Source organism: Carettochelys insculpta, chromosome 14 (genome assembly GCF_033958435.1).
Source record: "Carettochelys insculpta isolate YL-2023 chromosome 14, ASM3395843v1, whole genome shotgun sequence".
Taxonomy (NCBI): Eukaryota; Metazoa; Chordata; order Testudines; family Carettochelyidae; genus Carettochelys; species Carettochelys insculpta.
Window position 1 is genome coordinate 42,987,130 of NC_134150.1, and position 24,580 is coordinate 43,011,709.

General features: G+C 65.0%; 1 protein-coding gene across 1 annotated transcript; it reads right to left on the reverse strand.

Annotated features, from left to right (window-relative positions):
- Positions 1–181: 181 nt before the first annotated feature.
- Positions 182–13,690, reverse strand: LOC142020808 (cadherin-1-like). The gene is made up of 10 exons (XM_075009017.1): positions 13,530–13,690; positions 9,965–10,084; positions 8,934–9,077; positions 8,320–8,475; positions 7,291–7,435; positions 3,856–4,031; positions 3,141–3,230; positions 1,879–2,015; positions 872–1,001; positions 182–384 (listed from the first exon to the last, which is right to left on the reverse strand). Exons 1-10 carry the CDS (start codon positions 13,569–13,571, stop codon positions 295–297), a joined length of 1,230 nt encoding a protein of 409 aa, XP_074865118.1. The 5' UTR covers positions 13,572–13,690; the 3' UTR covers positions 182–294.
- Positions 13,691–24,580: the final 10,890 nt, after the last annotated feature.

Genomic DNA, 24,580 nt, shown 5'->3' on the forward strand with positions numbered 1-24,580 from the left:
TGGCCAGGGGCAGGAGCCCAGAGGCCTGCCCTGATTTCCCGCAGATGCTGAGGAGGGATGCGCCCTCTGGCTGGCCTGCGTTCACCAGCAGGGACCCCTGAGTGGCCCAGCCATGCTGCCTTTCCTGCAGCTGCCACTTGCATCCACTGAGCCACCTACAGAGTGCGTCGGGCCAAGGAAGTGCCGTTGGAAGAGCCCTTTAATGTCATTCCTCGAGCCCTGCCTTGTATCACGTCTTCCGGCCCAGCTCTGGAGCAACGGGCGCATGTGTGGCTGGGCCAGGCCTGTGGTGGCCTAGCTCTCCCGGTAGGTGGTGTAGGCGAAGGGGCTGATGAGCAGGGGGATGCGCTGCGTTTGGCTTTGTTCCGTGAGGGTGAAGACAACCTGTCAGAGATGAGAGAGACATACGCTGTGCGTGACAAGGCGTGTGCCGGCTCCGGGGAGCTGCACCTGGCTGCGTGCCTGCAGGGAGGACGGGAGCAGCGCCAGGGTGGGCGGAAACGTGAGCCTTTCGCACAGAGCCTGAGCAGGACGGGCACAAGCGGCAGACGAGCCGTGCAAAGTGCCACTGTGCGGCACTGAACCCTGCTCCCTCGCACATGGCAAAGGCCATGGGTGGGGAGCAGGAAGGCAGGGCCTGGTTCTGCTCCCTGCTGGCAGCCGCTGTCCTACTAGGCCGCGAGACAGAGTTGACCTGTAGCAGTGCCCTTGTAGCATCTCTAGCAATTCCCCCGGCGCAGGGTGAGACTGGAGAGGCGCTCACACAGCAACCTGGGGCCCGAGCTCACAGCCTTGTGGGTCCCTCAGTCCAGGCCTGGCTCCTCACTCCAGGAGGGTTTGGCCCTGGCACACTCCCTGTAAGTAGATGTACCTCCACATAGGGGTAGAAGCTGGTGTACCCCAGGTGCTTCCAGTAAGCCCCAGTGTCAAAGTGCAGCTTGTATGTGCCAGCCTGCGCCGCAGCCAGGAACAGCGGGCAGCGCCCATCCTTGTCGGTAGAGCTGAAAGCAAAAGCAGCATTTCAAAGTAGAGTTGCTACAGCTCCCTCCTTGCCAGCCTGGAGTCTCCCTGCGGGGAGCCAGCCTCAGGGACCAGCTGAGCTGTGCCAGCGGTTGGCAGGACTGCTGTCCCTGTGAGCAGAGCAGGGAGCAGAAGGCAGGGCCCGGAGAAGAGTCACGGCAGGAGAGAGCGCCCAGGGCTGGAGCAGGCAGGGACGCCACCCTCAGCGGCTCTGGGCACCTCCTGCGATACGGACATTACATGGGAGCTGAGTGGGAGAGTAAACCCTGCTGGGTCGTCTCTGGCCTGATTTGCACCCCCAGAGGCTGAACCAAGGGGGTGCCTTTGCCCCACTCTAGTGCGCCCCTGTGATGCCAGGTTAGTGGGGGTTCAGCTGAGCAGAGAGGCAGCTTCCAGGCCAGTGAGCAGAAAGGAGTAATCCCCCCAGCTCATCAAAGGGGAAGGGACTTGTGAAACCAAGCCGGGGGTGCCCTGGGATATGGATACACATTGGCTGGGTCTGTGCTAGTACCCCTGTCACTTCCCCTGCAGGGCCCAGTGCGAGAGCCAGGTCTGCCCAGGCAGACCCACCTTCCCCCCCTAGACACGACTGGGCGCGGGGCTGCTGCTAGCCCGTGGGCGCAGCTCTGGGCCAGGTACCCGGCTGCAGGGAGCTCGCAGCAGGCACTCCGGGCAGCCTGTGCCAGGCCAGCAACGGGGCCCACCCTGGGAAGGTGGGGTGCGGTATTCACCTGTGAGCTGGGCTCAGTCAGGTGTGACGGGAGTGAGGCCACTTTCCTCTGCTTGCCCGAAGCTGCTGCCCTGGGGGTCATGGGGTGGCCCCCTGCTAGGGCAGCCCGTCTGCCTCAGCACACCTACCTCTTCATCAGCTCCAGCCACTGCAGCTCGGGGCCTTCGAGGTGGGAGAGGCGCGTGGCCAGGCCTGCTGCTGGCTGGCCCGTCAGGCTGTTCAGCACATGGGCGGTCAGGTTGCTGCTCACAGCTGTGCCTGTGCCCTGCACCATGGGGTAATGAGACAGGTGGGGCCCTTCCTCACCTGGCTCCCCCCGCGCTGCGGCAGTGCCCCTCACCCCGGGCAAGCTCTGGGGCGCAGTGGGCCCCAAGGCTTCTCCCTCCCGGCACTGGCAAACAGCCCGCAGCCTGCACTGCACTTCGCTGCAGGGCCGTGTTGCTATGGCGCGCCGGGGTGGGTTCTGCCGACCCCCGTGAGGCAGCATGGGCAATGGAACCGTGCCTCTGCCCACCCAGCCATCCTCACCCTCAGTCCCTCCACTGGATGTCAGGGCGGGACTGATCTGCCAGCTAGGGAGGCTGAGGCGCTCTGGGGGGCCAGCCTGTATTCCACCTTGAGCCCAAGGCCCACTGGAGACATGAGCTGCTGGCTCCTGCTTGGAGCTGTGAGCATGGGCGTGTGCCTGGCCCGGTTCCCTGAAGCCTGCTCTTTCTGCGGTGTGAGGGAAAACCTGGCGCACGCCTACCTTGAAAGCGCCAGGCTGCAGCCCCTGTTCCAGCTCCCCCAGAATCACTTAGTGAGGTCCTGGCTGCACTTCTCCCCACACCTGGTCCTCTTCGCGCACCCTATCCGTGGCCCCACAAAGCCACGAGACCTCCTCGACTGCCGCCTCCTAGCCCTGGGCAAAGCCGCGCTCTATCACACCAGGAGCAGGGCGCTGGGTGAGGGGCACTCTGCGACTGGGGGGCCTCCTTCCGGTCCTCCCTCATCTCATGCGCCCGGGCAGAGTTCTCTGGGTGGCGTCCACTGGCTCCTTACCCAGCTTCGAGGAGCAGTGGGCACCGTCCAGGGTTCCCTGCTCGGTGTCCCCGTCCCGTTCCCTTGTCTGAAACCTGTGACCCGGCCAGCCCTAGGTCTTTTCATTTGTCCCAAGCGTTCCTTTGAGTCTGGGTCCTTGGGGGAAAGGCTCAGCCTCACCGCCACCAGCACTTGGATAGTGCAGGGTTTGAGAGTGGCTGTGGCGGAGTGGCTCCTCTGGGCAGCCTGTGGCAGGCTGGCTAGCTGGGCCCGGGTGTGGCTTTAATGGTCCCCGGAGGCTGGGAGAGCGTAGGGGCAGCTGCCAGCCCCACCCTCAGAGGCAATCCCCCCAGTCCGGCCGTGGTCTCACCTGCACCTTGATGACAGCAGTGGCCGTGGTGGTGTAGCCCTCCCCCTGCAGATCCGCAGCCTGCACTACCAGCCTGTACTGGGGGACGGTCTGGGAAAGAGAGAGTCACGCTGGCTGGGAGCAGGGTCTTTCCCCAGCAGCATGGGACTGGGCTCTAGCTTTCCCCTAGCCCATTCCTCACCCCACTAGGACTGCCCGTCCATTACAGCCCCAGGGCGCTGCTGGGGGTAGGTGCCATAGGGGAACACACAGCCAGGGCTTGGGGACTGGTCATGTCCCCAGGTCACAGTCTCTGCCCAGCAGAGTTCCCGGTGCAGCCTCCCCTGCTGGGCGCTGGCTGCACAGCAGCGTCTCCCCGGGGGCTGAGGTTCGATGCGTTCGCGTGAGCAGAATTAACTGACCGCGTCCCCACGAGCAGGCCTCCCCCCGGGGCTCGGCTCTAGCACCGCAGAGATGCCCATTGAGCCCTGCGCTGCATCCCCGCCAGGCACAACTCGCTCAGCCCCAGGCGGGCCGGGCAGGGGTGCGCTAGCGTGGCCCAGGCGCTACGGAGAACAGCCAGCGGAAGTTTGCCAGACACCTGGAGGTGACACGGACGGTGCCGGACGCTCCCAGTGCGTCTCAGCAGAGATCACACGGCTGATCCAAGGGCCGTCTGCCCTCTGGTGAGCGTCACACGCGGAGGTGCCTCTGACCGGGCGCTGCAGGCGCTCACCTCTCGGTCCAGCCCAGGTGCGATCACGCTGATGATGCCGTTATCAGAGTTGATGGTGAACATCTGCTTATGAGGCTCTTCAGGTATCTGCTGCAGGATGGAGAACGCAATGACCCCGTTGAAGGTGTTCACGCTGTCGTCTGCGTCCGTGGCCGTCACCTGCATCACGGGGGTGCCTGGGGGCCAGTTTACAGCAACACTGTCTGTCTAGTTCCAGGACAAAGTTAGACGGAGACGATTCTCCAGAACGTACTGCTGGGAACAATCCCGCCCTGGCCTGCCAAGGGGGAGGAAGGTGACTAACCCCACCAGGAGGCGTGTCCCATCCCTAACGTCCACCAGCTCTTCCTCGCAGCCACCAAAGAGAGGGAATAAGAGCGTAAGCACCTCGGGGCAGGGCCAGTCCGGAGCCATCGCAAGAGAGGAAGACAAAGCCCTGGGAGCGACTCACGGCTAAGCAGACGGCACAATCTGCAGCCACATGTAGTTACCAAATCAGCTCCCCTATTCTCTTCCAGTTCTCCTACTGCCCCCATCGCTGGTAAGTGCTCTGTGCGCCTGCTCCCCGCCAGCCCCAGAGCCTTCTGGGAAGGTACCTGGTGACATGGCTGGATTTTTAAGGTGCCTGTGGAAGCTATTTCTGTGACGTCGTATGTATTTGGCACCAAATCTTGTGCCAGGTGGGCTAAGTGAGGAGGCTAATGAAAGCTGGTGATGCCCTGAAGCCGCTGATGCTGCTTGCGTGCCTGTGCCGTGCTGGTATGTGACGTTGTAGGTATTGGCTTGTGATGGAGTGGGGGATACCTGTGTGTGTGTGTGTGGCTCACAGAGGGTGTGGGGCTCCTGCTGAGGGTAACCCTGACAACCAGGTAACACCTTTGTACTGCAGACAAAGGAGGAGGTGGAGCCTGAGGGGTTTGAATTGGAACTGGGAGTTGGAAGCAGTGAGTCTGGGCTGAGGGAGAGAGAGACAAAGAAGGGGGCAAGGCCCCGGCTCTGGGGGCCCCTCGGGGCCTCCTCTCCCCAACATGGATTGGACTGGCTATCTCTGCCTGCTGCACTGACTCCTCTGTACGATGCTGTGTCCTGTCGGCTAATAAACCCGCTGTTCTGCTGCTAAGTGAGAGACTCTCCTGCCTGCGGACAGGGTGCAGAGCTTGGGGGACCCCAGAACCCCATCACATGGCTCTCCAGCCGTAGTAGCTATGTTTGAGTGCCAAGGGCTCGCAATGGGAGGTGTGGCCACCACCCCCGCCAGAATGATGCACTCGGCAAAGGCTCAGCTGTCAAACACACACCTCAGGCATTTGGAATTTGTCATCTGAGATGCAGCCAATGGCAGAGCGCCACAGCTGCCCGCTGCTCAGGTGACCTGGGCTGAGCAATGGGATTGAGCGCAGATGCCCAGACTTCCATTCCACCTGCTACGTAAACAGACGGGGACACGCTGGCGAAACCAGCGACCAGTGGCGGTTTCCCACAATGGCCCAGCGTCTCCAGTGACTCGGTGGCCCATGGGAAGTAGAAAAGACTTCTTCCCGCCACATGAAAAGCTACGAGATGGCCCTGACAGTGACCATCTTGGTTCCAGTTCTCCAGTCTCCAGAGACTAAGCCTATGTGACCCGGGGTGTCCCACCCCTCATTGGCTGTGTTCTCAGTGAAATTCAAGAAACCAGCTTAGAACATCGCTGGCTGCAGCAATAGCTGTAACTGATGCATGTAATGTACCACTTCAACCATGTGTCTCACCCTGTTCTTTCTTTCTTTCTTTCTTTCTTTCTTTCTTTCTTAATAACCCTTTAGATTGTAGATGCTAAAGGCTTGGCCCAGCTGCTGTTTTGGGTAAGATCTAAGTATCTATTGACTGGGGAGGTGGCTGTAGCCTTCGGGCCCAGAAGAGTCCGTATGGCGCTGGTGATACAGGTTTTAATAATCTCTCACCCAAGTAAAAGGGGGCTGCTGGTCTGGGCAGTTGAAACAGGTAGAACAGGGGGGTCTGCAACCAAAATAGTGAGAAGAGCCATTTTCCAAATTCAGTTACAAACTCACCACTTCAGCAATAGCAGTGCATGTGAATGCGAGATGAGCCTCAAAGAACTTCCAAGTGTACTTTTTTTACCCCTCTTTTGAGAACAATTATTTGTTCTTAAAATTATTTGTATCAGTTGCAAAGTTGTTACCCCCATCTGCAGGCTTTACGCCCCCATCTCACCTCCCTATCCCCAGGCTTAACCCCTATCAGCACCAAATTGCCCTCCCATCCCCAGGTTTAACCTGCCTCAACCACCCTGCCCCAACCTGCCCACTGAACCCGGGTCTCACTTGCCCACCCTCTGCTCTCCCACCCGACGTGCTCTGGGTCCCCCTAAACCTCTCAGGCCCCAAAGTGCCTGCAACTTTTCCAGCTGCTCCCCACCCAGTGGCACCAGTGCTGGGCTCACTGGGTCCCAGGCCTGAGTAGGGAGCTGGGCCAGGTCCTGAGGGAGCTGACTTTGCACTGCCAGATGCAGCTCCATGCTCTGGCAGCAGCTGCAGAGCGAGCAGGAGCTGGGGGGGGCACCGTGCTGCCCGGAAGGAGGCGCTGGCCCCGCAGGGTGGGAAGCTGCGATCACAGGAGGCCTCTTCTCACCTCTTCCTCCTCAGCGTGGCTGAGCAGCTCCTGCAGGGGCAGACTTGTCCCCCCCACACCGCTCACTTCCCCCACACGCAGTGCTGGCAGCTCCCTGCCCGGACACAATGAAATAATGGAACTAGACTGAACTAGTTTAACGCCGGCTGTTAAACCAATTGAACTGAGTTCCATTAGTCAGCGGGGGCAGTGCAGAGTGATGCAAGGGGACTCAGCAGCAGCAGCACCCAGAGCCACAAGTGGCTCATTAAAGAGCCACAAGTGGCTCATTAAAGAGCCACATGCGGCTCCGGAGGCACAGGCTCCTGACCCCTGAGCTGGAGAATCTGCGGGTTTGCTTCTGTGGCTTCTGGCTGGCCAGGGGTCCTGGCAGAGGGACTTTGGTGGCCGGCTTGGTTTGCCTTAAGGAGAAGGAAATCCCAGCCTGGGCTGTAAGTGGTCTGGTTTTAAGGAAAGATACCCTGGTTTGGTTTTCTCAGCTGTGCCCAGAATCCCTGGCATGTTACAACCTGGTCACCCCACAGGCTCAACCCTAGGAGGCTGATGCTACTGCAGGATGAGGTGTAAGTGACAGCTGGGATGGAAGGGGAGGCAGAGCCTGCTCCAAGCCCAACCCACCACAATAGCAGCACTCCGGGGACAAGGTGCATCTGCTCCATGCTCACAGATTTTAGCCCCATTAGGGTTATTCGGGGCTTTACATTCTTTGGAGCAAAATCAGTCCAGCCCTACAGCAGCCCGGGGCTCTCTCCTTGGAGGGACGCTCCGAGCCACGTCCCATGACCAGCACCTCTGCTCACGCACCTGGCTTTGCTCCTTCCTCTACGGAGCCCGTGAAGACCTCCTGGGTGAACTGCGGCCGGTTGTCGTTCTGGTCGCTCACAGTGATGATGATCTCCATGGGTTCCTCCATCAGCTGCCCGTTTGCAGACACAGCGTGGGAAAAGATCTGCAAAGCCAGCGCAGCCGGTGAGCCCATGTGAGGCCTGCAGCTGTCTAGCCCTGGGCAGCCAGCAGCACCCACCAGGCCCAGTCCCAGCTCCCAAAGCAGCGGTCACGTGGCATGTGCAGAACAGGAGCCCCAGGCTGGCTGGCTTTGCCAGATGGGACCTGTCTTCAATTCCACCGTGCTGGCTGCTGGCTGACCAGGCCCCAGGAACATGCTCAGCACAGGGGAAATCAGCCTGAGCCCAGGCTCCAGACAGCCGCCTTCAGGGGCTCCTCCGGCTCCCCTTGGCGTTTGAGGGACAGTCGCCGGCTGGCCCATGGACAGGGGTGTCCTGCTACCGGCGAGAGGCCAGTCCCACCCTGCGGCTTTACAGGTTCTCCTCCCTGCTGGGCCACCCGCCAGCCCTGCTCTGCCCAGCTGAGACCCACAGCCCGTCCCCACATGCCGGCCAGGCTTTCGGAGAGGGGGGCCCACGCTGGGCGTGTCTCGAAGCAGCAGGGCCCTGCTCAGGCAGTGAGCAGGTGCTGGGCTGTCAATGTGCACAAGGCCCATTCTCACAGGTGCTGGACCCCTGAGTGGCGCTGCAGCACTCAGCACCCTGGGGAAAGAGCCAGGCCGCAGGGCCACGTGCTGACATGGCCAAGTGACCAGGGCTGGCCAGAGCTGGGGTCGGCACCTGCCTCTCGGGCATCACTCAGCCAGGCCTCAGGGAGAGGCGGCGATGGGGGAGGCGAGGGCAGCTGTGCTCTGGACCCTGCAGTGCAAGAAGTGGAGTGAGCCCCAGTTCACTGCAGCCTCTGGCCCCGTCCAGCCACCTGCAAGCGCCAGGGGCCATCAGCCCGGAGAACGTGGCCCTGCTCCACCCACGGCAGCCGGGGACTCACAGCGTAGCTGCTAATGTCCTCTCTGTCCAGCGGCTTCGTCACCTTCAGCCACCCCGTCTCCCTTTCGATGGTGAAGACGCCCACGGGGGGCTCGTCTGCGCCCTGCCCTGTGATGCTGTAGAAAATCTTGGTCTCTCGGTCCTTGTTGGATTTGATCTGGTGCCGGAGGACAGGCAGGTTAGCGAGGGGATCCGGGGCCCTGGCTATGCCAGTCTGGGCTCCCCTCCCCGTCTCCCCAGCATCCCCCTGGCCCCGAAAAAATGGCCCCTAAGTTCAGGCTCCTGCCCAGCATGCACCCCCATTCGCCAGGCCTGGAAGGCAGGTCCTGGGTCTTGGGGGGGCAGCTGTTCATGAGGGAGGAGCCGGCCGGGGCAGATGGAGGCTGCCCTGGGGCTGGTGCTAGTGCCCAGGGTCCAGGTGATGAAAGAGCTCCTTGGCCAGCTGGATGCGTGGTACAGCGCGAGCAGGCTGGGGGGCCAGTATGTCAGATCCCAAGAGCTCTTCCAGACAAAGGCTGCTGCCCAGCTCCCAGCATCCCCCGTGCCTCCCCCAGCCACGCCCCCACTGCCGGCGCCCCAAAGAGCCCCCTCCGCCCACCGCACCAACCCTCCTACCTGCACCAGCGGCTTGGGGAAGGGCCCCCTCTCGTTCTCAGGGCAGTTGATTGGGGGGATGACCCAGTCCCTCTTCTGCCTCTTCCGGCCAGGGTGAGACTCGGGGAAGACCAGCACCTCCGCCCCGGCGCCGGTGGGGGAGTCCTGTGCGGGGAGATGCCAGTCACAGCATTAGACACAAGGGGCTGGAGTCCAGCCGCGGCCAGTGCTGCGCAGACAGGTCCAGGCCTCGGTTCTTGCCATGGCTGCCAGCTGTTACCAATGCCCCACTGGGCTGGGCTGGACTGGGGCAGGTGACTGGAAGGGCAGAGAACTTGCCTGCCCCAGCTGGGCCTGGCACATAGTCACAAGGGCTGTAACAGGTGGGTTAGCGAGGGGATCCAGGGCCCCGGCCAGGCCAGTGAGGACTCCCCTCCCCGTCTCTCACAAGCACCTGTTGCCATCAAGGCTGCTCATTGCTCACCTCACTTCTTCCCAAGTCCCCACTCAAAGGTCTCCTCCTGCCCCTCCCCCAATCCCCAGCCCACAGAGCACCAGCATCTCACGCGGGTCTGCACCAGCCTGCTGCAATCAGACACCGGCTGAGCGGGGGCACCAGAGGCCACTGGCGCATAGCATCTGAGTTGCACAGGGCCAGCAAGGTCTGCACCCAGCCTGAGGGGGGGATGTTGAGAGTTACCAGCCAAACCCCCTCCAGCCCCCAGCTGAGGGTGAGGCAGGTCAGCAAGTTAGCACGTGGGCAGAAGCAGGTGCTTGTCTTGCAGCCACCCTGGCGGAGACCCAGCGGATGCATCTTGCACCGGAGCTGTAGGGAGGGCAGATGCCTTCGCCATCTCGCCACGATTGGCTAAAGGTGCAGTTTTTACTGGTATGCAAATTATGTGAGCTCATGTAAATTAACATCCTAGACAATTTGCATAATATTATACACGGCGCCATTGGCAGCTTGGCAGTATGAATTCCCCAGCTCCCCTTACACCTGGTACCTGGCAGCCGGGTCGGGCCAGCACACCCCCAAGGCCTCTCCATACCTGAGCCACCAGCTTGGGGTAGGGTCCCCTCTCATTCTCAGGTAAGTTGATTGGAGGGATGACCGAGTCCCTCTTCTGCCGGCTCCACAGCCCATCTGCCTCCGTGCATGGGAGAAAGTCCTGCAGGGTTAGAGACAGCTGTCAGGAAGAGAAACTGGGAGCCACTGGGAACTTCAAACAGCTGGAGGAGGAGGAGGAGGAGGTGAGTCCTACCTGCTGCCCAGGGATTGGTGCTGGCCCTGGAGCCTGCTGCTGAAAGGTGGTTGTGGCAGCTGCAGGGTGTTTGCCCGGACCAGAGATCTTAGATGCAGACGTGGGAATCCCTATTTGGGGTGCTAGAGCTAGTGCAGGGCTCTAGCCTCTCTATCTCCTGCTGCTGGGGCCAGCCCCAGTGGGTGGGAATGCCGGTTAGTGTCCCTACCCTGTTCTGCATGTTTGCGGGTAACCGGCTGCCATGCACCTACGTACAAGGGCACCGTTGGCCCCTTGGTTGAACAGAGGGTGTTTGGCTAGCACCAGTACCCCAAGAAGGGAAGAGGTCAATGGGATGTCAGGCCCTGAGACAGTCCCCAGCGGCTATGCTCCAGATCAGCCTGATTGACAGAGTGGGCAAGCTAAGGATGGTGATTGGTGGGGTTCCAGCTGTAAGAGGAAGGGCGAGGAGTGAGGTGTCACCACATGGAGGTGGGAGGATTTTATCCCCCTGGCAGGGCTGCATGTGTTTCCTGCTGTCCTGTAGTAACACCAGGCGGGTGCCTCAGTTTCCCCAGGCACAGCACTGCTGCACAGTGGTGGAAGGAGTTGCGGTGTGATGGCGTCTCACACGCAGGCAATGGGCCCCCAGCTCTTTGTAACCCAGGCAACCAGGTGACCCCTTTCTTCCCCGGGACACAGGACAGAGGCGGAGGAGGGGCCTGGCTGGTTGGAATTGGACCTGGGCTGGTGAGTGGGGCAGTCTGGGCTGGCTGGAGAGGGAGGAAGGGGACCAGGGCCCGGCTCGGGGACCCCTCTGGGCCCCTCTCCCCCGGCTGGATTATACTGACAGCTTCTGGTTCCTGTGCTGACAAGTCTGTTCTACGCTGTGTCCCTGTCGCCCATCGCCTCCTGTTCTCCTGCTGAGCAAGAGTTGCCTCTGCCTGCGGGGGAGCAGGGCCTGGGGACCCCCACGCTGTGACACAGGGACAGCACATGAATCAGATGATTGGCACACTCTGGAAGTGCTGGGAGGTAGGGGAGGAGCCAGTGAGTGCAGGGTGCCAATGCCCCAGTGCCTGAGAGGCATGTGGAGAAGGGGGGCCAGAGGTGGTACCCAGCAGGCCAGGGGCTGCTGTGGCTCACTGAGGGGCAGGAGGGCCCAGTCCTGATTGGGGTTGTCCATGCCTGACTTAAAAGTGGTGGTAAGTGAAAACAGCCAGATCAAAGTGACTAAATTAAAATGAAGAAATGCGGCTCAGCACCTTCTGATCTGCTCCAACGCCTGTTACGGCCAAGTTCTGACCCTGCTCAGCTGCTCTGATCCCCGGTGAAAGCCTCAAATCTGAGTGGGTGGGTTCCTGACGTGGGTCTGCAGCGCCTCCAAAGTTCTTTGTATCCCGTGGAGGGTGCGGGCAGGTTCGACAGGCAGCCGAAAGCCTTGCCTGGCCGTGCCCCCAGCGTGGGGCTCCTTTGTTTGGCTCCCTCCATCTCCATGGGAAAATAGCAGGGTCATGGTCACATGGCTGTCTGGAGCCAGTGCCAGGACACAGGCTCGTCGCGTGCGTGCTCAGCCGTAGTGCACCTGCAGTATCGCTAACAACCCTCCTCAGGCCAACTGCACACCCAGCCACAGCTCTGCCTGCCAGAGCGACTGGGGCGGGGGGCAGACCCACACACAAACTGTAATTCACATCCCACGTGTGTGGGATGGGCCCTGCGCTGGTCGGGGGTGGTGCTGTGCTGGGGGGGCTGGGCCTGGCCCTGCACTGGGTGGGGGAGGGGCTGGGGCTGGCACGGTGCTGGGGGGAGGAGGGAGCTCTGTTGGGGGGTCAGGCTGGAGCCTGCGCTTTGTGGGGGAGGGGCTGGTTCAGTGCAGGCAGGCTTCATCCGGGGCTGGGGCTGACTCAGTGCAGGGGGGCTGGTGGAGGCGGGGAACACGGTGGACCCTTGCCTGGCGAGCCAGACAGACGGACACAGCAAAGCCAACGTATAGGCTGGCGTCTCCCTTGGCACACAACAGCCTGCGCCCAAGGACGGGCCGGACATACCCAGCAGATTGCACCGGTAGCCCTGGTATGTTACGTGGACTGTCTGGCCGAGAGCATCTGCAGGTTACGCACCTCCGTACCCCTCAGCCAATTGTCACAAGGGCTGGGGGGCCCCCGCCACCAGTGTGTGAGGGGCAGCTCCGACCCCCACTGCCTCCCTGGCCTGCGCCTGCTCCGGCCCCTTCGCAGCCCCCAGGAAGGCACCCAGGGGCCAGGACAAGCCTCTTGCAGAGCACCTGACCCTGGACAGAGCGGGTGCAGAAAGGGCACAAGCAGCCCCCAGGCCTTGAGCCCCCGCCCTGCCAATCTCTGCTCCTCTTTCTCACTGCACCACGGAGCCTCACGCACCCCGGGCCACGGGCGCTGCCCACCTTCCAAACCTGCCTGCGGCCCATGGCCTGGTGACGGAGTGGGGGGAGTGCATGTGTGAGTCAGGCTGGGTGTCTGAGGCAAGCAGCAGCTCCCAGTGGCTAAGGATGACCCTGGGGCTACAACTGGCGGGTAACACCTCTGCCCTGGACAAAGAGCAGGGAGGAGCTGAGCTGGGTTTTGAATCGGGGGCGGCAGTTAGGAAGCTGGGGAAAGAGGAGCTGGAAGGCAGCCAGCCTGAGGAGGGGGAAGCTACACCCCAGAGGGGCACCCCTTGGGGTCTTCTCCCCAGGACGGGTTGGAAGGACTGTCTCTGGCTGCTGCACTGACGCTTCTGTAAGAAACTGGGCATCTGTTGCCTAATAAACCTGCTGTTGTACCTGCTGAGTGAGAGTCACTCCTGCCAGCGGACGGGGTGCAGTGCAGGGGGATCCCTGAACCCCATCAAACCTGGGCTCTGCACCCCCCCGGCCCGGGCACTGCCCACCTTCCAAACCTGCCTGCACCCCATGGCCTGGGCTCTGCCCCCCTGGCCCGGGCACTGCCCACCTTCCAAACCTGCCTGCGCCCCATGGCCTGGGCTCTGCCCCCCACAGGCCAGGCACTGCCCACCTTCCAAACCTGCCTGCGCCCCATGGCCTGGGCTCTGCCCCCCCCCCCAGGCCAGGCACTGCCCACTTTCCAAACCTGCCTGCGCCCCATGGCCTGGGCTCTGCCCCCCCCCAGGCCAGGCACTGCCCACCTTCCAAACCTGCCTGCGCCCCATGGCCCGGGCTCTGCCCCGCCCAGCCCGGGCACTGCCCACCTTCCAAACCTGCCTGCGCCCCATGGCCTGGGCTCTGCCCCCCCCGCGGCCCGGGCGCCCCAGCCTGTCCCAGGACCCAGGTGTCCCTGCCCAGTGCCAGCACACTGCCTTGCTTTGCCCTCACTTGCACCTCCGGGGGGGTCCCTACCTGCCCGAGCAGGACGAGGAGGCAGAGCATGGAGCAGTGCATGGCGCTGGCCGTGTCTCCCAGCCCCACTGGCAGCTCCCCACCGACTGACTGGAGCACAGGGCGCCTGCCCCACACCCGCACCGCCCTGCAGATGGGCAAAGTCCGCTGCTAAGCTGGCATATGGGATGTGTGTGCTGCAGCTTCCTCCAGCCTGGTCCCCCTGTCCACTCCCCCGCCTGGCGACTGGCCCTGCCCCCTTCTGCCCCCCCAGCCCTGCGACTGGCCCTGCCCCCATCCGCCCCCCCACCCGGCGACTGGCCCTGCCCCCATCCGCCCCCCCACCCGGCGACTGGCCCTGCCCCCTTCCGCCCCCCCAGCCCTGCGACTGGCCCTGCCCCCATCCGCCCCCACCAGCCCTGCGACTGGCCCTGCCCCCATCCGCCCCCACCAGCCCGGCGACTGGCCCTGCCCCCATCCGCCCCCCCAGCCCTGCGACTGGCCCTGCCCCCTTCCGCCCCCCCAGCCCGGCGACTGGCCCTGCCCCCATCCGCCCCCCCAGCCCGGCGACTGGCCCTGCCCCCTTCCACCCCCCCAGCCCTGCGACTGGCCCTGCCCCCATCTGCCCCCCCCAGCCCGGCGACTGGCCCTGCCCCATCCCCTCCCCAGCCCGGCGACTGGCCCTGCCCCCATCCGCCCCCCCAGCCCGGCGAGTGGCTCTGCCCCCCACACCTGGGGGAATGGCCTGGCCTGGCCTGGCTGGGAGCTGGTGGTGTGGGAGTGTGATGGAGTGGGGGGAGTGCGTGTGTGAGACTCAGGCTGGATGTGGGAGACAAGCAGAGCAGCTCCCAGCGGCTAAGGATGACCCTGGGGCTATAACCTGGGCTGGCAGGTAACACCTCTGCCCTGAACAAAGAGGAGGGAGGAGCCGAGCTGGTTTTTGAATCGGGGGCGGCAGTGAGAGGCTGGGGGGAGAGGGAGCTGGAAGGAGCCAGCCTGAGGAGTGGGGAAGCTACACCCCAGAGGGGCACCCCTCGGGCGCCTCTCCCCAGGACGGGTTGGAAGGACTGTCTCTGACTGCTGTACTGATGCTTCTGTGAGAAACTGGGCATCTGTTGCCTAAGAAACCTCCTGTTGTACCTGCTGAGTGACAGTCACTCCTGCCAGCGGACGGGGTGCAGTGCAGGGGGACCCCTGAACCCCATCACAGGGGGCAGTGGAGGTCAGTGGCTGCCAGGGCAGCCCAGACCCTTAGCCGATCTGTTCACCCGGAGTGGGCGGGGGGGCACGGTGCTGCACAGACACCACGGCCAGGCCGGCCCGAGGCTCCCCGGACTCAGGGTGTGGGAGGAGAGTTACCCCTGCCTCGGAGGGGACATGCTAAGGGGGCAGGCAGGAGCCAACAGTGGCTGGCCCCTCGGCTGGCCCCGGGCAGAGCCCAGGAGCTGCAGCCAGAGCCTCCCTGGTGCCCTCGGCCAGCTGAGGTGCAGTGGGCACCGGCCAGGCTTCTCACCCGGTGCCCTCTGCAGCCAGCACTCCCCAGCAGCCTCCACCCTGTGCACTGGGGCCGCCCTGGAGAGGTTCATCCCGCACGCTGGAGAAGCCGGGGCCTGGGACTCGTCAGTTTCTCCCCCGTCTCCTCTGAGCAAGGGAGGGGCTGCCAGCTGCCTCAGCCCCTCCCTGGCTGCAGCCGGGTCCCTGCACCAGCTGATCCTGCCCCTCTGCAGGCCTTGGCGCTGCCCCGGCTGCTTTCTCCCAAGGCCACAAGAGGGAGGCAGAGAGGGACAAGCACAAGCCACCCGGCGCGATTCGGCGTCTGGGGGCGCCAGCTCCTGGCACACAGGCCAGCCGGCAGCTTGGGAGCCTCTGGCAGGAAGAGGGAAAGCGCAGGGCAGAGCACAGCCCAGAGGCTGGCCAGGCTCCGGGGCGAGGGGGCCGCCTTCAGGTGCTCCCGTTGCTCACAGCTGGCGTTAGAGCTGTTGAAGAAACCCAAGCAGGGAAGGGCACATCTCGTCCCTGGCCCTGCAGGCCAGAGCCCACTCAGTGGCAAGCCGGCACTGGGTTTCGCCATGGGCCTGGGCTCTGGCTGTTTAACATTGAACCGACCTGCGAGCTGCTTTCTCTGCCCGCTTGTCAGGCCCATAACCCCGCGGAAGGGCTGGGGGCCCGGCGCCAACGGGTGCCGCAGAGGCACACAGCCCAGAGAGCTGTAGCGCTGGTGATGGAGCACAGTGGCGCGTCCAGCGAGAGGCACACTGTCCTGGGGTCTAGCCCCATGGGCTCAGCAGGGGAGAGCTCCGTGTACGCCTTTCGTTCCTGGCCCCCGAGCCAGGGCCCCGCCATCGCTGCTCAGGGCAGGGGATGTCACACATCACACAGCCCTGGCCCGGCAGAGCTGCGGGACGCTGCAGCCCTCGGCTGGGACGCGGAGGCGGTCTCGCTGTGGGCTCTGCACTGCCTTGCTCCCTGTCGTCTTACCCAGCGGCCTAACCTCCCCCACGGGGAGCGCCCTCCTGGCGCCAGTCCCGGCACTAACCGTACCTGTGCAACACGCCAGCACACAGGCTGGGAAAGATGCTGGTATGGCTGTGGGGTGTTGCACAGTTGGCGATGAGGCCCGGTTCCCATCCTGGCTCAGCCTGAGCGCCAGCCCTGCCCTGCTGCTGCACAAAAATCGGCTCCTGGCCCCAGGCAGTCCCGGGCCCCTTCCCCCAGCAGCTTCGTTCTGCTCTGCCCGGCAGCGCCTAAGGCCCGAGGGGAGGGAGCGTGAGGCCCCGTCTCCGGCACAGCACAGGCTGCTGGCTTTCGGCAGCGCACCTGCAAAGCCGGGCAGTGGAGTGGATGCAGCAAAGAGAGGGTCAGCCCCACTGTGCCTTGCGTCCCTGCTGCCTTCCCAGCCTGGCTATCAGCCGGCCGTGGAGTTTGTTTAATCGCAGCCAGGCCTCCCGGCTCCTTGGCTGTGTGATGGCCTTGGGAAGCTCAGCGTCCAAGGACTCCACCACCCACAGCTGCTCCAGGCCTAAACGAAATTCTTCACCCAGCCTGGGAAAGACTCCTCCCTCCCAGGTCTCCACCTGGCGCTGAGGCAGGGCGGCCCGGCGGGCGGGATGCTTTAGAACAGTGCTCTCACAGCCGCAGCTGGAGCCGGGCACTCCTGGCCGGAGAGGGACACGCTGAGGCTACCCCTGAGCGAGGAGGCACTTAACCAGGTGCCTGGCTGGGACGGAGCAGGCATTGCCGGTGCCGCTCTCCGTTATCGGCTGGTTGGGCGTGCGGCTCTACGGTGCTGCTCTCACCCGGCCTTTCGCCTTGTGTCACTTCCTTGACGTGGGCCGTTTCTCTGCATCTCCGCGTGCCTGCGGCAGACATGTGGGGCGCCAAGACCTCACCTCCGCCCTTCAGCCCACCCCCTCGCCCAGCCGGCCGCTCTCGGCCTCCACTGCAGGGCACAAAGCCGGCTCCAGAGCCGCCAGCACGCTCCCGGCACTGGAAGGAGCCAGGCGCTGCGTTTGCGCCCACGGTGGGGCTCTCCGCAGCCCACGGGGCGGTGCGTAAGCACCCTCCTGTGGGGACGCACACCTCCTGCCCAGGCCTGTACAGACGTGGGGAGCCCCACGTCCCTGCGGACTCTCCCTGAACCCCAGGGAGGGCTGCCCCCTGGAGGTGCAGGCACTGGGTGCTCTGTGCGTCTAGCCTAGCCATGGCCGAGCGACTGGTGCCCGGAGCCAGCCCTTCAGCATGGCTGCACTGTCGTACAGGAGCTTGAGCGGGCCCAGGGTGGGTTTGCCCTAGATTTCTCCCTTGTGTCTCCCCAGAAGGGGAGCCTCACCCGCTTTCCCCCACGTCCCCCTCAGCGCGGCCGTGCAGAAGCAGAGCGCTCACCCCAGGAGGCACACAGCCCCCATCCTTCCCTGACACCAGCCACGGCGCAGCTGTCCCCACGCCCTGGCTGTGCTCTCGCGGTGGGGAGCATCAGAAACCCCCAGGCCCAGGGCCTTTCCGGCGAGAACCGGAGCCACGCCCTGTGCTAGGCTGCAGCCAGGCCTACTGCCTCTCCGCCTATTCCCTTCTCCTCCTGCTGCCTCACTCGTGCTCCCCAGGTGTCGGAGGGCCGGCCAGAGGGGCACCAGACACAGGGAGCTACACCCCTGGGCTAGGTGGCTCTCGGCTGCGCCAGTCATTGGCACTGCTGCTGCTGCCACCTGCGTCTCCTGTTCCATCGGGCGTCTTTCGCAGGACTGTTTTAACCCGGGAGCAGAAGCCCTGCAAGGCTGGGCCGGGCCAGGTCCCTGCACAAGTGCCAGGCTGTAAGTCTGGTGCCAGTGTGCGAGGCAAGGAGCCGGCGAATGGCCCCCTGGCACTAGCGCTGGCAGAGGAAGCACCTTGCTGCTCCCCCTGTGGACACGGAGGGTGTTAAAATCAGCTTAGCAATCGCTCCTCCTCAGGGAGCTGGACTAGCTCAGGAATCAGGCCCCCCAGAATGCATGAGACCCTGGGCCTAGGAGGGAAAGGCAGGCTGCAGCGGGGGCCAGGGCATGGGTCCCGCTCGGTTTTTCCATCTCTGGGTGCAATAAATTTTGCTAATCCCCAACGCGTGTGCGGGCGTGCACCACCCGTGGAATCCCAGGCTGCTGGCTGCCAGCTGCTGGGCACGCCGCTAACGAGCCGGGCCGCATCTGAGTCTCCCTGGGCAGCTGCCCAAGTGCTCAGCTCCTGGGGACTGCTGGTCCAGGGCCATTCAGGAAAGACCCAGCTGTCGGCCAGGGACCAGCTGAGCAGCCACGGTGAAGCAAGTCGGTGCTTTCCAGGCTGGCTGCTGGGGAGGCGGCTGCCCCAGCAGGGTGGGCGGGGGGGTGGAACACCCACATGGGCAGCAGGCGGCAGGGGCTCTATTCTCCCAGGCTGTGCGGCCCCAAGCCCTGGGGCAGCCAGTCTGCGGGAAATCCCCCCACCATGTGTTCCTCCTGGCAAAGGGGCCCCAGCAGGGGCCTCACTGGGCTATGCACGCCAGGGCCCCTGCCAAGCGCCCCTGCGCCCGCGGGTGGGGCTGCTTTTGGGAACCTCCCATGTTATCCTCCTGAAAAAATCGCCACAGCCCCCCACCTGCTGGGGGCCCAATCCTCAGCTAGTGCAAATCACCATGGTGCCGTTGAGTCCAGCAGAGCGATGCTGATTCACACGAGTTCAGGATTGGGCTCTCTGTGTTTATTCCAGTTTTCGATCACCCAAGTTACGTTCCAAATCCCCTGGGACCTTGCCCATCACGGCGTCCTGCTCAGTCACGCTGGCACTTCCACGTGCCTCAGCTGAATGCCTTCCTCCCCCTCGCCCCGTCAGCCAGCCGCTGCCTAAACCCTCTCAGCAAAGCCACTGTCCTGGGACAAAGCTCACCCCTCCTGCCATGGGCCAGCTGGTTCTGGGCTGGGGGGAAATAATTGGGGGGTGCAGGGTCGGCGGGGGGAGGCACAGGCCGGTTCTGGGCTGGGTTGATAACTGGGAGTGCAGGGTCCGGGTGGTAGGAGGCGCAGGCCGGTTCCGGGCTGGGGGCGGTGGATAACTGGGGGTGCAGGGTCCACGGGGCGGAAGGCGCAGGCTGGTTCCAGGCTGGGGGCGGTGGACAACTGGGGGTGCAGTGTCTGGGTGGGAGGAGGCACAGGTTGGTTCTAGGCTGGGGGTGGTGGATAACTGGGGGTGCAGGGTCCAGGTGGGAGGAGGCGCAGGCTGGTTCTAGGCTGGGGGTGGTGGATAACTGGGGATCCAGGGTCTGGGGGTGGGAGGTGCAGGCCGGTTCTGGGCTGGGGGCGGTGGATAACTGGGGGTGCAGAGTCCGGGAGGGGAGATGCAGGCTGGTTCTGGGCTGGGGGCGGTGGATAACTGGGGGTGTAGGGTCCGGGGGTGGAAGGCACAGGCTGGTTCTGGGCTGGGGGCTGTGGATAACTGGGGCTGCAGAGTCCGTGAGGGGAGGTGCAGGCTGGTTCCAGGCTGGGGGCAGTGGATAACTGGGGGTGCAGAGTCCGTGAGGGGAGGTGCAGGCTGGTTCCAGGCTGGGGGCTGTGGATAACTGGGGCTGCAGAGTCCATGAGGGGAGGTGCAGGCTGGTTCCAGGCTGGGGGCGGTGGATAACTGGGGGTGCAGGGTCCGGGAGGGGAGGCGCAGGCTGGTTCTGGGCTGGGGGTGGTGGATAACTGGGGGTGCAGGGTCAGAGGGTGGAAGGCGCAGGCTGGTTCCGGGCTGGGGGTGGTGGATAACTGGGGGTGCAGGGTCGGAGGGTGGAAGGCGCAGGCTGGTTCTGGGCTGGGGGCGGTGGATAACTGGGGGTGCAGGGTCAGAGGGGGGAAGGCGCAGGCTGGTTCTGGGCTGGGGGCGGTGGATAACTGGGGGTGCAGGGTCGGAAGGGGGAAGGCGCAGGCTGGTTCTGGGCTGGGGGTGGTGGATAACTGGGGGTGCAGGGTAGGAGGGGGGAAGGCGCAGGCTGGTTCCAGGCTGGGGGCGGTGGATAACTGGGGGTGCAGGGTAGGAGGGGGGAAGGCGCAGGCTGGTTCCAGGCTGGGGGTGGTGGGTAACTGGGGGTGCAGGGTCAGAGGGTGGAAGGCGCAGGCTGGTTCCGGGCTGGGGGTGGTGGATAACTGGGGGTGCAGGGTCGGAGGGGGGAAGGCGCAGGCTGGTTCTGGGCTGGGGGCGGTTGATAACTGGGGGTGCAGAGTCCGGAGGGGAGGTGCAGGCTGGTTCCAGGCTGGGGGTGGTGGATAACTGGGGGTGCAGGGTCCGGGGGTGGAAGACGCAGGCTGGTTCTGGGCTGGGGGTGGTGGATAACTGGGGGTGCAGGGTCGGAAGGGGGAAGGCGCAGGCTGGTTCCGGGCTGGGGGTGGTGGATAACTGGGGGTGCAGGGTCGGAGGGTGGAAGGCGCAGGCTGGTTCCAGGCTGGGGGCGGTGGATAACTGGGGGTGCAGGGTCGGAAGGGGGAAGGCGCAGGCGGGTTCTGGGCTGGGGGTGGTGGATAACTGGGGGTGCAGTGTAGGAGGGGGGAAGGCGCAGGCTGGTTCTGGGCTGGGGGTGGTGGATAACTGGGGGTGCAGGGTCGGAGGGGGGAAGGTGCAGGCTGGTTCTGGGCTGCGGGTGGTGGGTAACTGGGGGTGCAGGGTCCGGGGGTGGAAGGCGCAGGCTGGTTCTGGGCTGGGGGTGGTGGATAACTGGGGGTGCAGGGTCCGGGAGGGGAGGTGCAGGCTGGTTCTAGGCTGGGGGCGGTGGATAACTGGGGGTGCAGGGTCCGGGGGTGGAAGGCGCAGGCGGGTTCCGGGCTGGGGGTGGTGGATAACTGGGGGTGCAGGGTCCGGGAGGGGAGGCGCAGGCTGGTTCTGGGCTGGGGGTGGTGGATAACTGGGGGTGCAGGGTCAGAGGGGGGAAGGCGCAGGCGGGTTCCGGGCTGGGGGTGGTGGATAACTGGGGGTGCAGGGTCGGAGGGTGGAAGGCGCAGGCTGGTTCCAGGCTGGGGGCGGTGGATAACTGGGGGTGCAGGGTCGGAAGGGGGAAGGCGCAGGCGGGTTCTGGGCTGGGGGTGGTGGATAACTGGGGGTGCAGTGTAGGAGGGGGGAAGGCGCAGGCTGGTTCTGGGCTGGGGGTGGTGGATAACTGGGGGTGCAGGGTCGGAGGGGGGAAGGTGCAGGCTGGTTCTGGGCTGCGGGTGGTGGGTAACTGGGGGTGCAGGGTCCGGGGGTGGAAGGCGCAGGCTGGTTCTGGGCTGGGGGTGGTGGATAACTGGGGGTGCAGGGTCCGGGAGGGGAGGTGCAGGCTGGTTCTAGGCTGGGGGCGGTGGATAACTGGGGGTGCAGGGTCCGGGGGTGGAAGGCGCAGGCGGGTTCCGGGCTGGGGGTGGTGGATAACTGGGGGTGCAGGGTCCGGGAGGGGAGGCGCAGGCTGGTTCTGGGCTGGGGGTGGTGGATAACTGGGGGTGCAGGGTCAGAGGGGGGAAGGTGCAGGCGGGTTCCGGGCTGGGGGTGGTGGATAACTGGGGGTGCAGGGTCGGAGGGTGGAAGGCGCAGGCTGGTTCCGGGCTGGGGGCGGTGGATAACTGGGGGTGTAGGGTCCGGGGGTGGAAGGCACAGGCTGGTTCTGGGCTGGGGGCTGTGGATAACTGGGGCTGCAGAGTCCGTGAGGGGAGGTGCAGGCTGGTTCCAGGCTGGGGGCAGTGGATAACTGGGGGTGCAGAGTCCGTGAGGGGAGGTGCAGGCTGGTTCCAGGCTGGGGGCTGTGGATAACTGGGGCTGCAGAGTCCATGAGGGGAGGTGCAGGCTGGTTCCAGGCTGGGGGCGGTGGATAACTGGGGGTGCAGGGTCCGGGAGGGGAGGCGCAGGCTGGTTCTGGGCTGGGGGTGGTGGATAACTGGGGGTGCAGGGTCAGAGGGTGGAAGGCGCAGGCTGGTTCCGGGCTGGGGGTGGTGGATAACTGGGGGTGCAGGGTCGGAGGGTGGAAGGCGCAGGCTGGTTCTGGGCTGGGGGCGGTGGATAACTGGGGGTGCAGGGTCAGAGGGGGGAAGGCGCAGGCTGGTTCTGGGCTGGGGGCGGTGGATAACTGGGGGTGCAGGGTCGGAAGGGGGAAGGCGCAGGCTGGTTCTGGGCTGGGGGTGGTGGATAACTGGGGGTGCAGGGTAGGAGGGGGGAAGGCGCAGGCTGGTTCCAGGCTGGGGGCGGTGGATAACTGGGGGTGCAGGGTAGGAGGGGGGAAGGCGCAGGCTGGTTCCAGGCTGGGGGTGGTGGGTAACTGGGGGTACAGGGTCGGAGGGGGGAAGGCGCAGGCTGGTTCTGGGCCGGGGGCGGTTGATAACTGGGGGTGCAGAGTCCGGAGGGGAGGTGCAGGCTGGTTCCAGGCTGGGGGTGGTGGATAACTGGGGGTGCAGGGTCCGGGGGTGGAAGGCGCAGGCTGGTTCTGGGCTGGGGGTGGTGGATAACTGGGGGTGCAGGGTCGGAAGGGGGAAGGCGCAGGCTGGTTACGGGCTGGGGGTGGTGGATAACTGGGGGTGCAGGGTCGGAGGGTGGAAGGCGCAGGCTGGTTCCAGGCTGGGGGCGGTGGATAACTGGGGGTGCAGGGTCGGAAGGGGGAAGGCGCAGGCGGGTTCTGGGCTGGGGGTGGTGGATAACTGGGGGTGCAGTGTAGGAGGGGGGAAGGCGCAGGCTGGTTCTGGGCTGGGGGTGGTGGATAACTGGGGGTGCAGGGTCGGAGGGGGGAAGGTGCAGGCTGGTTCTGGGCTGCGGGTGGTGGGTAACTGGGGGTGCAGGGTCCGGGGGTGGAAGGCGCAGGCTGGTTCTGGGCTGGGGGTGGTGGATAACTGGGGGTGCAGGGTCCGGGAGGGGAGGTGCAGGCTGGTTCTAGGCTGGGGGCGGTGGATAACTGGGGGTGCAGGGTCCGGGGGTGGAAGGCGCAGGCGGGTTCCGGGCTGGGGGTGGTGGATAACTGGGGGTGCAGGGTCCGGGAGGGGAGGCGCAGGCTGGTTCTGGGCTGGGGGTGGTGGATAACTGGGGGTGCAGGGTCAGAGGGGGGAAGGCGCAGGCGGGTTCCGGGCTGGGGGTGGTGGATAACTGGGGGTGCAGGGTCGGAGGGTGGAAGGCGCAGGCTGGTTCCAGGCTGGGGGCGGTGGATAACTGGGGGTGCAGGGTCGGAAGGGGGAAGGCGCAGGCGGGTTCTGGGCTGGGGGTGGTGGATAACTGGGGGTGCAGTGTAGGAGGGGGGAAGGCGCAGGCTGGTTCTGGGCTGGGGGTGGTGGATAACTGGGGGTGCAGGGTCGGAGGGGGGAAGGCGCAGGCTGGTTCTGGGCTGCGGGTGGTGGGTAACTGGGGGTGCAGGGTCAGAGGGGGGAAGGCGCAGGCGGGTTCCGGGCTGGGGGTGGTGGATAACTGGGGGTGCAGGGTCGGAGGGTGGAAGGCGCAGGCTGGTTCTGGGCTGCGGGTGGTGGGTAACTGGGGGTGCAGGGTCCGGGGGTGGAAGGCGCAGGCTGGTTCTGGGCTGGGGGTGGTGGATAACTGGGGGTGCAGGGTCCGGGAGGGGAGGTGCAGGCTGGTTCTAGGCTGGGGGCGGTGGATAACTGGGGGTGCAGGGTCCGGGGGTGGAAGGCGCAGGCGGGTTCCGGGCTGGGGGTGGTGGATAACTGGGGGTGCAGGGTCCGGGAGGGGAGGCGCAGGCTGGTTCTGGGCTGGGGGTGGTGGATAACTGGGGGTGCAGGGTCAGAGGGGGGAAGGCGCAGGCGGGTTCCGGGCTGGGGGTGGTGGATAACTGGGGGTGCAGGGTCGGAGGGGAAGGCGCAGGCTGGTTCCGGGCTGGGGGTGGTGGATAACTGGGGGTGCAGGGTCGGAGGGTGGAAGGCGCAGGCTGGTTCCGGGCTGGGGGTGGTGGATAACTGGGGGTGCAGGGTTCGGGAGGGGAGGTGCAGGCTGGTTCCAGGCTGGGGGTGGTGGATAACTGGGGGTGCAGGGTCGGAGGGTGGAAGGCGCAGGCTGGTTCCGGGCTGGGGGTGGTGGATAACTGGGGGTGCAGGGTCGGAGGGTGGAAGGCGCAGGCTGGTTCCGGGCTGGGGGTGGTGGATAACTGGGGGTGCAGGGTCGGAGGGTGGAAGGCGCAGGCTGGTTCCGGGCTGGGGGTGGTGGATAACTGGGGGTGCAGGGTCGGAGGGTGGAAGGTGCAGGCTGGTTCCGGGCTGGGGGTGGTGGATAACTGGGGGTGCAGGGTCGGAGGGTGGAAGGCGCAGGCTGGTTCCGGGCTGGGGGTGGTGGATAACTGGGGGTGCAGGGTTCGGGAGGGGAGGTGCAGGCTGGTTCCAGGCTGGGGGCAGTGGATAACTGGGGGTGCAGAGTCCGTGAGGGGAGGTGCAGGCTGGTTCCAGGCTGGGGGCTGTGGATAACTGGGGCTGCAGAGTCCATGAGGGGAGGTGCAGGCTGGTTCCAGGCTGGGGGCGGTGGATAACTGGGGGTGCAGGGTCCGGGAGGGGAGGCGCAGGCTGGTTCTGGGCTGGGGGTGGTGGATAACTGGGGGTGCAGGGTCAGAGGGTGGAAGGCGCAGGCTGGTTCCGGGCTGGGGGTGGTGG